The sequence below is a fragment of the Urocampus carinirostris genome, chromosome 10 (assembly GCF_059441175.1).
Source record: "Urocampus carinirostris isolate Australia breed hairy pipefish chromosome 10, RoL_Ucar_1.0, whole genome shotgun sequence".
NCBI lineage: Eukaryota > Metazoa > Chordata > Actinopteri > Syngnathiformes > Syngnathidae > Urocampus > Urocampus carinirostris.
The window spans coordinates 30,770,073-30,784,548 of record NC_142358.1 but is presented as its reverse complement, the minus strand read 5'-3'; the positions used below and the strand labels follow the sequence as shown (position 1 = coordinate 30,784,548).

Here is a 14,476-nt window from a genome sequence, read left to right as displayed (position 1 = left end):
TTATGTAGTCACTGGCTATTACACATTCTCCAGTTGAAACTGCTCAGTGGTTAGGATGCTGCAGTAAACGTGAGCTTTTCTGAGAGGTTCAATGATAATGGTCTCGGGAATTACCACATAATGGCGTCATTTTGCCATAATTTTAAGCATATGGCGTTGCAGGCTGTACAAGTTACCGTTCTTGGAGCTCGTTATAAAGTATCCATGTTGTGGATGCGCTTGGAAAACTATCAATCTTTATGAGTAAATGCACCAGAACAAGAACAGAAGGATATAAAATTGGGTGGATTGTGCTTCTTAGTTCATATTGAAAAAATATTGTTTCATCTTTAGGAATGATAAACACTAGCAGGTATTGGGGACTATGCTGATACAAGCATTTTCGAATGTATCGAATTGTAGCCAGGTAGCCAGTATTGGCTGATTTCTAGTAGCCTTTTAAAAATAATAAATTAGTTTGATGGTACTGCAACTGGCTGGCAACCAGTTCAGGGTGTCCCCTGCCCAATGCCAGACAATAGCTGGGATGGACTCCAGCACCCCAGCAACCCTACTAAGGATAAGCAGTGCAGATGATGGGTGGATAGATGGTAAATTGCCATTAAGTCAATGTAATATTAGGGGAAAATATTTGTGGGGAATTAAAAGTTGTTTATTGCAATATCTGTGATTTAGAGATGTCATGAGCTCTCTCTCTCTACCGTTAACCAGCACCAATCATCTCCCTGCTCTGTCACCACACCCTGATCTGTTCCACCTGTCCGTCCTCGTTTACAACCAGCTGTTCGGAATTCCCTACCAATCAAGCTCTGTATCCAAAGTCCTGCCTTACAGCCTACGTTTGTCAGATCGTCTTTATAGCCTACATCCGGAACCTGTTTGTCTGTGCGGCTGACTCTGAACCTGCACCTGTTTGACCCTTCTGCTGAGTAGCTGAGTCGCTGTTTAGCTGGGTAGCTGAGTAGCTCAGTAGTAGAGTAGCTGATATTTCGGAGCTGAGCGTATTGCCTCGCCCCAGAAATATGCACAAAAGCAGAAATGAGAAATTTTGATCGGAGAGGGAGAAGTTGTCTGTTGATATTCGTCAGCGTTCAAAATAACGTTCTCATTCGTCTAAGAGACAATCCGCTTTCTTATACCCTCCGGAGCAGACACATGTTTGACGCTTCTGTCTTCTCTTCTGCCCTGGTCTTGCAGACCCTTGTTTTACTATTCCAAGACCTGCCACACCACCCATGTTGCCCGGTTTTCTCTCCGTTACATCTTTCAAGCCATCTTCCTTAAAGATAGTCTGAAATCTCCTTTTCAAGATTTCTCTTCACTCCAAGACACTGTCTCCCATTTCCCCCATCTCCAAACAAACTTTCTATAGTGACGCAATTGTGGTCCTATTCTGTCTGATCTGTGACTATGAAATGTCAGTATTTGTTTGGGTAAAAACATCCACTATCCATCAGAATGCTTTGTTTCTATAAATAGTGACTATAAAAACAATGTATCCATGTATTTAGTGACCATATTTATTTGTGTATGATAGATTTTTACCCCAAAATAGCTCACAATTCTTGTACGGTACAGTACAATACGGACTGGACCACCAGTGGTACAAATGACATACAAAAATGCATCTCATTATAACATCATCTTTACAAATAAACATGACTTGTCTTGACTATCTTTAGTCATGGTACCAGAGAAAAATGATAATTGTGTTGTATATTTCACATGAATACATGTATTTTTGTTGTAACAAGTGAATTACACAACATAATCAAGATTCGTCTCTGGTACCAATTAAAATCTTCGGCCTTTTCAGTTGTCATCTATGTGACTGATGGTCGAGTTGTTAACGCGAGGCATTACGAAATGGAACTTTTCCACAAACACACCAATTGAAGTAACTTGTTACAGACTATGAAGGCCATTTTCCTTCCATCCAACCATAATTAGCCAGGGGTCACACTGAAATTGTATGTACAGTATGGCGATACAGAGTAGAGGAAACTTGCCCGTTTCGAGCGCTTCCATCTCCACTTCTAATCTGCTTGTAATGAGGTCAGTGCTCTCATTAGAGCTGGAAGGAAAGAGAAAGTCTATGAAAGAGGAAGAGGGATGGTAGGAGGGGAGGGCAACAAAGCAAATCCCGTGTCATGTTGTCCCACTGGAGGTCAGCGTGTGTTTTTGTGCCTGATGAGCTGGTCATCCCATCTGTACCGCGGGTAGGGTATTATCAATGCCCCGTGTGGTGAGTTGTTCTAGTGCAGTCGTTCTCAACTGGTCTTATTTGAGGACCCTTGATCCAAATCCAGGTTTCAAATGTATTGATTAAAAAGCTAACATGGTCGGCCATCTTACTGCAACCTGTATTTTTTATTGTTCCCCTCCTTTTGTTGTTCTTTCTTTCAAGGTTTATTCTTTTTTTGCCTTTTTTGTTTCCCCTGTCATTTTTCTTTACATTCCCCCTACTGTTTTTTATTTATTTGTTTAGTTATTTATTGATAGACAAGATGTTTCAACACAACAGGTAGTCCTAAATGTTTTTTTCCCAATCACAAAGAAAATATAGACCATAAAATCTTGATATGCAATAGACATAATGTTGGAGTTATATACATATATTTATCCTACAGTTGACAGTAATATGTTATAAGTGTTCTCAGCCCTTTTTGTATAGTTTTCAGCCTAAGCTGTTCTTCAAGGCCATGAGTTGTTTTTTGTTTCTGTCTCTTTCACATTCCAGTGGGTGCACCCTGACCTGTGCATGCCATAACTCAAGTTGTTTTTCTCCAAGAACCTGAATATTAGAAGGGAGGGTTCGGAGACGTCTTCAGAGCGAGCGAGGAGGAGATTCTAACAGCCTGGTCTCCGGCGCTCTCATAATGATGATTAATAAAATAACCAATTCTAAAGAATCGATTCTCTTTGTCTTTTATTTCAGAGCGTTTTATTATAAATGTTGGAGACTTGAACCTAACACATAATTGTTCACTATACTTGATATTCAAAAAGAAGCAACCTCCCCAATATAAAAGCCTCTGAAATATATATATATATATATATATATATATATATATATATATATATATATATATATATATATATATATATATATATATATATATACATACATCTCATCTCATCTCATCTCATTAGCCGTACCGCTTATCCTCATTAGGGTCGCGGGGGGGCTGGAGCCCATCCCAGCCATCTCCAGGCAGTGGGCAGGGGACACCCTGAACTGGTTGCCAGCCAATCGCAGGGCACACAGGGACAGACAACTCATTCGCTCATTCACACCTAGGGACAATACATACATTTTTATATTACACATATTTCTTGACTACGCCCCCATTGTTCCTGTCATTTCTTTTCTGTCGTGTTCTTATTTTTTCTTTCTATTTCTAATTTTACTTTTTTCTTCTTTGTTCTCTATATGTTTTTCACTTCGACTTTCTTTTTATGGTTTTGTTTTCTTTTTTTGTACTTTCTTTTTCTGTTTTTTGATTTTGTTCTTACTTTTTTCAAGTTTTATTTTATTTTTCTCATTTGTCATCACTCTCTTTCTTTTTCCTTTCTTTTTTTTTTAATTTATTTTATTTTCCTATTTTATCCGGCTTTAGCTTTCATGGTTGAAAGCTGGAAAGAATAATGAGAATAAAAAACAAGTTTTTTTTGTCATTCGCCATAGCTTGTATTATTTCCTTTTGCTTTTTAACACATGTTTTTGGTTGCACAATGCAATACAGAGATATCTTGTGGTGTAATAATACACACAAACATTTTCAATGCAATCCAAAATACTTCTCTTCACTAAGTTTGTTTTCAATACTATAAAATCCATATTTCCCATATTCTCCTCTATGTTAGAAATTGTGGATGATAAGATGATAAGTGTCAATCAGAACGTATTTGAAATGTTGAAGCTATCGTTATCGGTAGAGCCCTGTTCATGCATAGTAATCCCTCAGGTAATGTAGCGGTTGTTCACGAGTTGTAGCTCCAGCTCATCCATTTCATGGGTAATGGATCTGGCGTTAGTTCCCTACCCGATAACAATCCCCAGAGCACCATTTATTTGCACTTTAATTACTTACCTTTGAGTCCAATTTAATTGATGGATTGGTTTTTAATATAAAGAGCTGCTAAAAGCTAGATGTCGCCATGCTTGGCAGTTTGTATAGGTAGCCATATTGCCTAGGGCGCCAGCCCCGCTGTTTGACTGACGGCATACAGCAGCCTATCACTGACACGCCCACCTGGAGAACAAAGCCCTCCCCAACCTGCCCAATGATAGCATTGGCAAGCTAAAATATGTTTTTTCATCCATCCCGTGTCGTGTTGTCCCACTGGAGGTCAGCGTGTGTTTCAGGGCATTATTTTCATCTACTTTTAGAAAATATCATCAACTCTCCTTAACTTTAGGTTTCTATCTGCATTATTTGACCAAGGCAAAGGCCTGCAAACCCTGAACAGGGGCCCGCGACCCACTTCTGAGTCCCGACCACCATTTGAGAACACCTGTTGTAGTGTTTTTGTGTTTGTTTTCACTGACCGGGTCCAGTACAGGTGTGATGAGCAGATGTTTCCCCCAGAGAAACTGTCGATCCAAAGCCCAGGTTGCCTCGTCGGAGTAAAACCTGAGTAGTGACAATGAACAATACCATTTCATAACAGCAAATTGTCAAAAAACAATACATATATTGGCATGAAGAGCGATGGGTGCCACCAGGCTGTACTTGCCCAAAGCACACCACGGGGAATGGTGACCCTAAGACCCTAGCGGTTAAGGGAGACAACCGAATAGTTAACTTTATATTATGGTATGGTTGTGCAATGATTGATCAATTCACTAAGATTTTTTTTCTCTTCCTTTTTTTTCCCTTGCTCTTTCTTCCTTTCTTTTTCTTTTTCATCCTTTTCAGTTTTCCCATTTTTCTTCTCTGCGTTTTGCTTTTTTTTACCTTTTAATTTTTTTGCATGTTTTTCCTTCTTTCATTTTTTTAATTTTCTTTTATTCTTTCCTTCATTGTTTTCTTTTTTCTCCTTCTTTTTTCTTCTTTTTCTGTCCTATTAAGTATTGGGTTTTTCTATTTATTCCTATTATTTTTCATTTTTTCCCTGTTCCTTGTTTCCCTTTTTTCTGTCTTGTTTTCCTGTTTTTGTGTTTCTTTTTTCCTTTTTCCATCTTTTTTTTTCTTTTTTTTTAAGTATTTCACTTTTTTCTTCTCGAAAAGCTCATCGAAAAAAATGAGAATGAATCTTTCGAGGTCGATTTACTCTGGTTTTCCGCAGTTTATATTCTTTCCGCGCTTTTTAGCACTCATTTTAGGTTAAACTAACCAAAACACTCATGTCTAGTGATCAAATATTCTCCAGTGTGACTTTCAAAAACCAAAAAAAAAAACAAAACTAAAAAATTTAAACTAAAAAAGAAGATATATAGAGTATATGCAAATAAATGAATACATCAATGTTAATACCCTTATTATGCAAAACTGTGGGAAAAAAAAGTCAGTTTCCTGGAAGTCACACCGGTGTTGTGGGATTCATACCATTCCGAATGACTCACTCGTGCAGGAGGGGACGCACCACGGTCTCCCCCGCGGTGCCGGCTTTGAAGAAAAGTGTGTAGAGGTACGGCAAAAGTGTGTAACGGATCCTCAGGTAGTGTTTGGAGCTCTCCACCAGAGTGGAGCTTGGCCCATATGCAGCCGGATCCTGAGGCTGCAGACAACATCAATTACTGAGAGTGGATTTGATGAGCGAGAAGCTGGCTTCCCCTCCCTGATGTGTTTTAAGGGAAGCTCGTGTCGGTAGTGCAGGTTGCATTCGTTTGCATTTTATTCCTTTAAAAAAAACGTTGAATTTGTGATGTCATTTGTTACACAGCTTACTCATTGATTGTTTTTCTAGGTCACAACACTCACTCAAAAAAAAGGCTACGAAATGGAAGTCATTAGTCACTATTGAAGAATGCTGAGTGTGATTTAAACACACGCTGTATTTGTAGCACTGATGAGAGTTGAACTGTCATGAGTACCGTAAATTCCGAACTATGAGCCGCTACTTTTTTCCCCAAACGTTCAACCCTGCGGCTTATTCAGTGATGCGGCCAATTTATGTATTTTTTCTAACAGCCGCCAGCGGCGCTAGAGTTCAAGGCACATGACGCAGCTCACATGCTAAACGCAATCGAGCAGTCCGATAAAGAAGGAAACAGAGCTACTGCACACACTTTACCTTGCGAGCGTGTTTTTGATTAAGTAAGCGTGGGACGACGTCTATATGACAATGTCTCTTTCCCATACTAAAGGAGGACAATTTTGATGACGGCCGCTATAGGGAGGAAGATGGGAACGATTTACCGTGATTTCTACATGTTCGGTATGTTTTTTTTAACAGACCCATAAACTGAAATGCGAGCGTGTTGTTAGTAGCGTTTTGCTACCCTTCACAGCCACGGTTTGGGATGAAAGTTATAATATTATTATTAAAGCTTTGAAAACTCTCTCGGTGTACCGTCTTTCTTCGTAAATATGTGTAACCATGTATGTGTATTTGCAACTGTATATTTTTGTAATGTATTTATGTGTATATTTTTTGGACACTTATTCTGATAAGTCTTGCACTGACCAATTAAAAAGAAGGGGCGTAACAGACGCGGGGATGACAGGACGTGGGGACCGGTAAAGGTGATTGTTTGTGGAAACGGCAGACAAAAAAGGATATATTTTTCCCACCCTTACCTTTGGAAATATACACTTTTTTTCCTTGGATTACTTTTAACGGGACCTGGATTCTGCAGGTCTGCATCATATATCCACTACCGGTATCATTTTATGTTCATTCTCCCGGCTGTGGTTGTTGAACTGAGTACTTTATGCACAGTTAAAATTGCGGGTCTCGAAGTAGGGTTTGGGTTGATTTAGTGATTGTGTTACAGGTTTTAGCGTGGGCACACGCGGCTTATATACAGGTGCGACTTGTGTAAGTACAAAAGCGGTTATCCTCTTAAATTGTCAGCTTATAATCAGGTGCGCTCTATAGTCCGGAATTTACGGTACATTTCATTTCCACACGGTTCACTACTAATAGTATTCTCTTCATTCAACTTTGCTCATCTGCAATCGTTAGTTGTAATTTGAGTTCCGATGACCAGATTTGTTCAAAATATGGAGTCCACATGCCAAGGTCAATATAAACGAAAGGTAGTACAGTTTATCTGCTGTGTATCACTTACTCGAGAGAAAGCAATGGGATGCAAACAGGTAATATGTTTTAAAATAATAAGAAAAAATATATATACTACATTCATATATTATTTATTTGTACTAATTATTCTATTTTATTTTATTATTTTTTTATCAATAATATGTTATTGTATTTTATCGTATTATATTACCCTACTTTCACTACTACAAGGCGTACGTAAAAGTCTTCATTTTTTTTCAATAGCTGACCATGGGCCTTATAATACAGTGCGCCTAATATATGGATCTATATTGAGTCGCAACGTCTCACTACTAAGGCAAGCAGCCGCCGACTAGATTTCCCCCTGTAGGAGAAGTAGTCCGAAGTGTATGCTGGGATATATATACCAGCGTTTCATTTCCTAGCCAATGTGTCATTTGAATCTATTTGGAGGTAAAGGAGGCGGCTCCTTTCTAGTATTTACAGGCTCGTACGTAAAACAAAGCCTGCAATTGGTCGAAAAATATGCGAATCACATGTTAGGTTGCCTTACGGCCTGGAGAAAACATTTTACTAGTCTGTATTTGTAAAGAGGAATTATGGGGCTAAACAGACAGCGAGCAACAAGCAACGTCCATTGATACAGAAGCTTCAAGGCGGATTTTTTATTTTATTTGTCGGCATTATTGCGTGTTTTGGTGTATGTAAATATTTTACACTGTTGGATTTACTACACTCACAGATGTAAGAGGACCATGGTTGCGTATTATTATTGAACGTGATGGCTGCAAGACGACTTTGGTGAGTTACCCCGGGTTTATATTTTCCCAGTATCTTGTTTCCGACTGATCTTGAGGTTTCTGTGATGAGTCTATTTTTAAATTCAAGAAAATAGAAACTAAGAAATGGTTGTCATTTCTAGAATTCCAAGAGTTTAAGCTTCCTAATAATATGTGGAATGATAGATAGATAGATAGATAGATAGATAGATAGATAGATAGATAGATAGATAGATAGATAGATAGATAGATAGATAGATAGATAGATAGATAGATAGATAGATGGATGGATAGATAGATAGATAGATAGATAGATAGATAGATAGATAGATAGATAGATAGATAGATGGATAGATACTTTATTCATCCCTGCAGGGAAATTCACATGAAGGACGCATTTGCGATTGGTGACATTGTACAGACACCGTACCCGTACATGTCTAAGACACATATTTGTTTATTTGCGAGCTGTCGGAATGTTAAGGGGTTAATAAGTTTGACTGAAATATCTGGCTGTTTTGTTCACGTTCCCACTGTAGCGCCTTATAGTCCGGTGCGCCCTATAAATGGAAAATATAGGACAGAATAACTGTTTTCGGGGGGTGCTCCTTATAACCTGGTGCGCCGTATAGTCGTGAAAGTACGGCATCATATTTATTTTGTTTTTTTTCATATTTTATAGTTATTTACCTTTGATTTCATTATTTTTGAAATTGAGTGAACTATGGTTAATACACTTAAATATATCTATGATAAAATAAAATGACATGCTAAGGGGAACAGTTTTAAAGGTGTTGAAAAAAGTAGAAGAAAAAAAAATGAATACAATAAATAACGTTTAGATTTTTAGCTTAATTGATTTCATATTTTGGTTCTTATTTTACTATATTTGCATGTTTTTTTTTCCCCAGGGAACCCAACATTTTGCAAAAATATAGCAAAACAAATACAATGATTAATATTATTAAAATCTATTTTGCTACTTTAGCTTTTTAAATTTTTTTACCATATTTGTTTAACCCATCTTACACTATTTGTACCTTTTTTTGTGATCCACATTTACATCAAAATAAATCTATATAGGATATAATTCAAAATTCAAAACATTTTTATGTATAGTATTATATTCTATATTATACATATGAAATCAAAGTAAAATGGGGAAAACAAAACTTAAAATGAGCAAACATATTTATATATTGATGTATTGTGTTTAATCACTCGTTTCTTCATTTTGTTGTGTAATCTTGGTCCTTTTTAACCAAAATATGTTATACCTGTATTATTACTATAGCATTAACAACATTTTATATTATACCATAGTAAATAATATACTGGTGCCATATCCCCTTGGTGGGAGGTGGCTAGAGTCAAGAACACATTCATATTTTTGACTGTTCCTGGGAGATTGATACAAAGGAGGGGATTCCCAGCCCCCTCGCTCAACCCAATTGATATATAAGTGTTGGGAGTTATTAAGAGACCAGACCCCCCAATTCCTACCCCTAGAGCAGGGCACCAAGCAGGGAATAAATAGGTACCAATGTTGTAAGTCTTAGGTATGACCCGGGGGAGGCTTGATTTTGTCATGATTACTGATTCGTTGGTGCCAACAGCCCTGGTCGCTGATTGGTTCCCTGACCCTTTTTAAACCCCCGGCTTCCAAGCGGAAGCTGTCAGACCGCCCTGCCAACCTACGCTTTCAGCTAGGCAAGCTCTGTACCTTCCGACAATCTCCTGCCCTGTTTTCTCCTGCCTGATACCTGTTGCCGACCTGTTTCTGGACCCGTTTCTGCCCTGCTCTTCCGTCCCGGCCATTGACCTGTTTTGTCCTGTTACCTGCCTGATACCTGTTGCCAACCTCTTTTCTGGACTCGTTAGCGCCCTTGCTCTCCCGTTCTGGCTATCGACCAGTTTTCCCACTGCCTATGACTATCCTCGCTCGACACGGAAGTACCGCTTCCGCGTTCCTGCCATCAGCTACCTGTGTTCGACGATCATCGGATCGTGGAAGCAAGCACTGCTCTCTTTCTCAATAAAACTGGGTAAAAATGAACGCTATGGGGTCCTGTCTCCGTTTCTGGCTTGCGACAGAATGGGCAACCTCCTAGTCTCGGGGTGGGGGCCCCATTCCCAAGGAGCTGGTTACATGACAATATTATTTGAAGATTGAAATTCATTTAGTTTTACCATGTGCTTAGAATGACAGTTTGACTCTGGAACAGTTATTAAGTTATTTGCAAATCTAATTATCAATACATTTAAATGTCAGTGAATCACCCGACCTTCGCAATATACGCGCCCCTTGTTTAAATCGCTTCACGACAAATACATTTAAGCCTATTTGAAATATACATATCAAATTGACAGTTTAATCCGACGAGGTAGTAAAGCGCTAGCTGACTTAAGAGCGATCTACCTTGTAGCCCTGAGCATTGTGGTTGCGGCTGAACGGATAGAAAGCTCCCACTTGCATCCAGCGACGGCATAATTCTTCGCTCGAGTCATCGAAAAATCCACAGATGTCAGCTCCAATCTGAAACACACAACGCCATTTATGTCACATTTTATGTGTATTTTATTCATCTTTGATGTCTTCTTTAAAGGAAAACAGGAAGAAATTAAGGTGTCCATCATAACAAATTTGAATTTTAGGAGCTATCGTTTATGGTAGAGCACTGTTCATGCATAATAATCCCTCAGTTAATGTAGAGGTTGTTCACAAGTTGTAGCTCCAGCTCATCCACATCATGGGTAATGGATCTGGCGTTGGTGAAATACAGGCCCGGCAGGGTGGGTGACGCCTCGTTCCCTACCAGATAATAACAATCCCCGGAGCACCTGCTGGTGATCACCATTTCTTTGCACTCTAATAATTTACCCTCAAGTCCGATTTAATTGATAAATTGGTTTTAATATAACTAGCTGCTAAAAGCTAGTTGTTGTCGCGCTTCGCAGTTTGTATGGGTGGCCATGTTGACTTGGGTGCCAGCCCCGCAGTTTGACTGACAGGATACAGCAGCCTATCACTGTCACGCCCGTCCGACAAACAAAGCCCTCCCCAACCTGCCCCTATGATAACATTTGCTGTGTGCATTCTGTTGAATGAATGACATTAAAGAAAATGGAATTCAATTCAAAATCCGTGAGGCAGTGAACCAGCAATAACTCAAGGTTGCATGACAATTCAAAATAAAACTCTGGATTAAAGCAAAATCATATTTTATATTGGCCTGGCAAAGAATGGGTGCCACCAGGCTGTAATTTCCCAAGACACTCAACAGGAAAATGGTGCTCCTACAACCCAAGTGGTGAATGGATCCAACCAACCACTATTTTACGCCTATTTATTGAAGAATTAATTTTGATTAAATGTATTTTTAAAATGTGTTCTTTTTAATGAAAATTAATTTATCTTGATAAAAAAAACAAAAAAACATTATCAAAAATATCTACAAATACTGAAGTCATGACATTTCCATTATTTGAATATTTCTTGTACATGATAGTTTATGAAAAATATACTTTTATGGAAGAGGGGCACATGCGGGCACTAGGCAATGTTATTGTATTACCGTAATTTCCCGACTATAAGCCAGACCTGAGTATAAACCGAAAAAGAAAGGAAAAAACATGAAAATAAAAAGAACAGGAAAAGGAAGTATTAAAAGAAAATAAGATAAAGAGAAGAAAAAGGAAAATAATAAAGAAATAAAGTAATCAAAAAATAAAGAAATCTAAAAGATAAAACAAATAAAATAAAAATAAGACTTAACGATATAAAGAATTAAATAAATAAAGGAATCAATGAATCGAGAAATCTAGAAATGAATAAATAAATAATTGAATAAATAAAGGAAGAGAGAAAATAAGAAACAAAAAGAAAAAAAAAAAGAATGAGGAGAACAATGAAAAAGAGAAAGTACAGAAACATGGGGAAAAGGGAAAGAAAAGAAAGAAAATAAGAGTAAAAATAAAAAAGGAAAAGAAGAAGAAAAAAATAAATAAAAATAAATAAACAGGAAACAAGAGCAAAATAAAGAAAATAGACAAATAATAAAAAACACGAAAAGCTGAGAAAATCCATGTAAAAGAAACGAGGAAGATGGAGAAAATAAAGAAAAATATGAAAAAAGCACGGCGGCGCAGTGGTTAGCGCTTGTGTGGCACAGTTCATGTCATGGGAACCTGTCGTGGGTTCAAATCCAGCTCCAGACTTTCTGTGCGGAGTTTGTATGTTCTCCCCGTGCTTGCGTGGGTTTCCTCCGGGCACTCCGGTTTCCTCCCACATTCCAAAGACATGCATTTCAGGTGAATTGGCCGGTCCAAATTGTCCCTAGGTGTGAATGAGCGAGCGAGTTGTCTGTCCCTGTGTGCCCTGCGATTGGCTGGCAACCAGTTCAGGGTGTCCCCTGCCCACTGCCCGATGATTGCTGGGATGGGCTCCAGCCCCCCCGCGACCCTACTGAGGATAAGCGGTACGGCTAATGAGATGGGAGATGAGATGAAAAAAGCAAGAAAAAAATGTAAAGAAAGACCGTTTTTCGTCCACCTGTACCGGCAAGATGGCCGACGATGAAGTCAGCTTTTTGATCAAGAAACTTGGAAAAGTGCATTTTTTTCTTAATTTGAGTCGAGGCTCGTCATCAGTACAACCACTATAAGGCAACATGTTTAAAAAAAAAAAGAAGAAAAAAGAAGAAGGAAAAAATCCATTATCCCAAATCAAATTTGGTGACGTCATCTCTGTATTAAAATGTGTACTTTAGTGCGGCTGGCTATCAAATCAGTTCTGGGCAAGCATTAGATGGGGACTGTGATCTTTACTCGTATTGATTGCGCAACGCTGCTCTCAAGACAAAAAATGAAAGGCCACTATTTTGAAACTGCTTGAGGTCTATTCTTTCCCGATTGCCGTATTACACAAGAAGCTCAGTTGGAAAAAATGGATCAAAATCCAATATCTCCTTTTACTTCTTCTCTAAGCATGACGGCATGCATAGTCCTATGTTTTTGTGTTTGCATAGTGAATTGGCTTAATCAAGATCATCACAACTTCAATTTTTAAGTCTGTAAAATACTATAGGCTGGGTGTCATGATACAGGGTTTTCCTAGTAAATTACTATACATAGGGTGGTCAAACTACAAGCTGTGAGTCACATACGGCCCGTCAGTTTTTTGAACCCGGGCCGCCGAACAAAATAGTAAAAATATAAAGTTAACATAAATAATATTAATTCAAGTACTTGATATATTAAAAATATGTTTTTTTTTTCAGGGTGCAGGCTTTTTTCCCTGTTATCCTTTTGTGTGTCAACTACACAAATACTAACACAGAAATTAAATAAATGTACTTCAAAACTAAATACCAAATCTAGTGATTACACACAGCGAGCTAACACAATAAATTATTTTACTTTAATTATGAAAAGAAAAAAACTAAATACTACAAAACTACGAAACCAAGTACAGTATAAGTAAAATACAAAATATCTACTACATAAATACTACTGCAAAAGTACTACTGCAGTGATATTACTACAGGAATACTACAACACATTCAATCTATACTATTATGGAAATGCTATAAGAATAAAACTACAGTAACAGTGTCAAAGAAAAATATTACTCCAGAAATACTACCACAGTATAATACAAACTTTTTTAAAACGTGTTTTTTTATGGGTGCCAGCTTTGTCGCCGTTGTCCGTTTGTGTGTCTACTACAAAAATACTACCACAGAAATTAAATAAATGTACTAGGAAAGTAAAATCAAAAGTAGTGATCACACAGAGGGAACTAATACAATATAAGATCATACTCCGATTCTGAAAAAAAAAAAAAAAAATACTACAAAACCACAAAAACAAGTACAGTACAACTAAAATACAAAGATACCACTACATTAATACTACCGCAAAAGTGCTACTACAGTAATAATACTGCAGGAATACTACAACATATGAGAGATATAGTATTATGGAAATGCTAGAAGAATAAAACTACCGTAAAACTGTAATTTCTAATGAAATACTACTAACAAGATACTACCACAGCAATCAGACACACTTATTTAAAACGTGTTTTTCGTAGGTGAAAGCTTTGTGGCAGTTGTCCCTTTCCGTGTCTACTACAAAAATACTAGTACATAAATGCTACAAAAGTACCACAAATATCCTGCAAAACTAAATATCAAATATATTGCTTACACACAGGGACCTAATACAATATACTATTTTGCTATCATTTTGAAAAGAAAACGCTATACTACAAAAATGCTGCAAAACAAGTACTGTATTACTAAAATATAAACAATACTACTACATGAGTACTACTATTGTAAAACTAAATAGCTAGTACTACATAAATACTACAAAACACTAAATAAATGCTATTATTGAAATACTACAAAAATAAAACTACAGTAACACTGTAAAACACAAATATTACTACAGAAATACTACTAAAGAGACACAACCACAGTACTACAACAAACTGATTTTAA

The 14,476-nt window shown here is 37.6% G+C and overlaps 1 protein-coding gene across 1 annotated transcript in view; it reads right to left on the bottom strand.

Moving 5' to 3' along the window:
• The window catches only part of si (sucrase-isomaltase), a 126,246-nt gene that overhangs the window by 68,914 nt on the left and 42,856 nt on the right, over positions 1–14,476 (bottom strand). The window contains exons 17-19 of the mRNA XM_088346169.1: positions 10,390–10,506; positions 5,570–5,724; positions 4,553–4,637 (exon numbers count right to left, since the gene is read on the bottom strand). Of these exons, the coding sequence (XP_088202295.1) occupies positions 4,553–4,637; positions 5,570–5,724; positions 10,390–10,506 (357 nt within the window). The remainder of the gene's footprint in view (positions 1–4,552; positions 4,638–5,569; positions 5,725–10,389; positions 10,507–14,476) is intronic.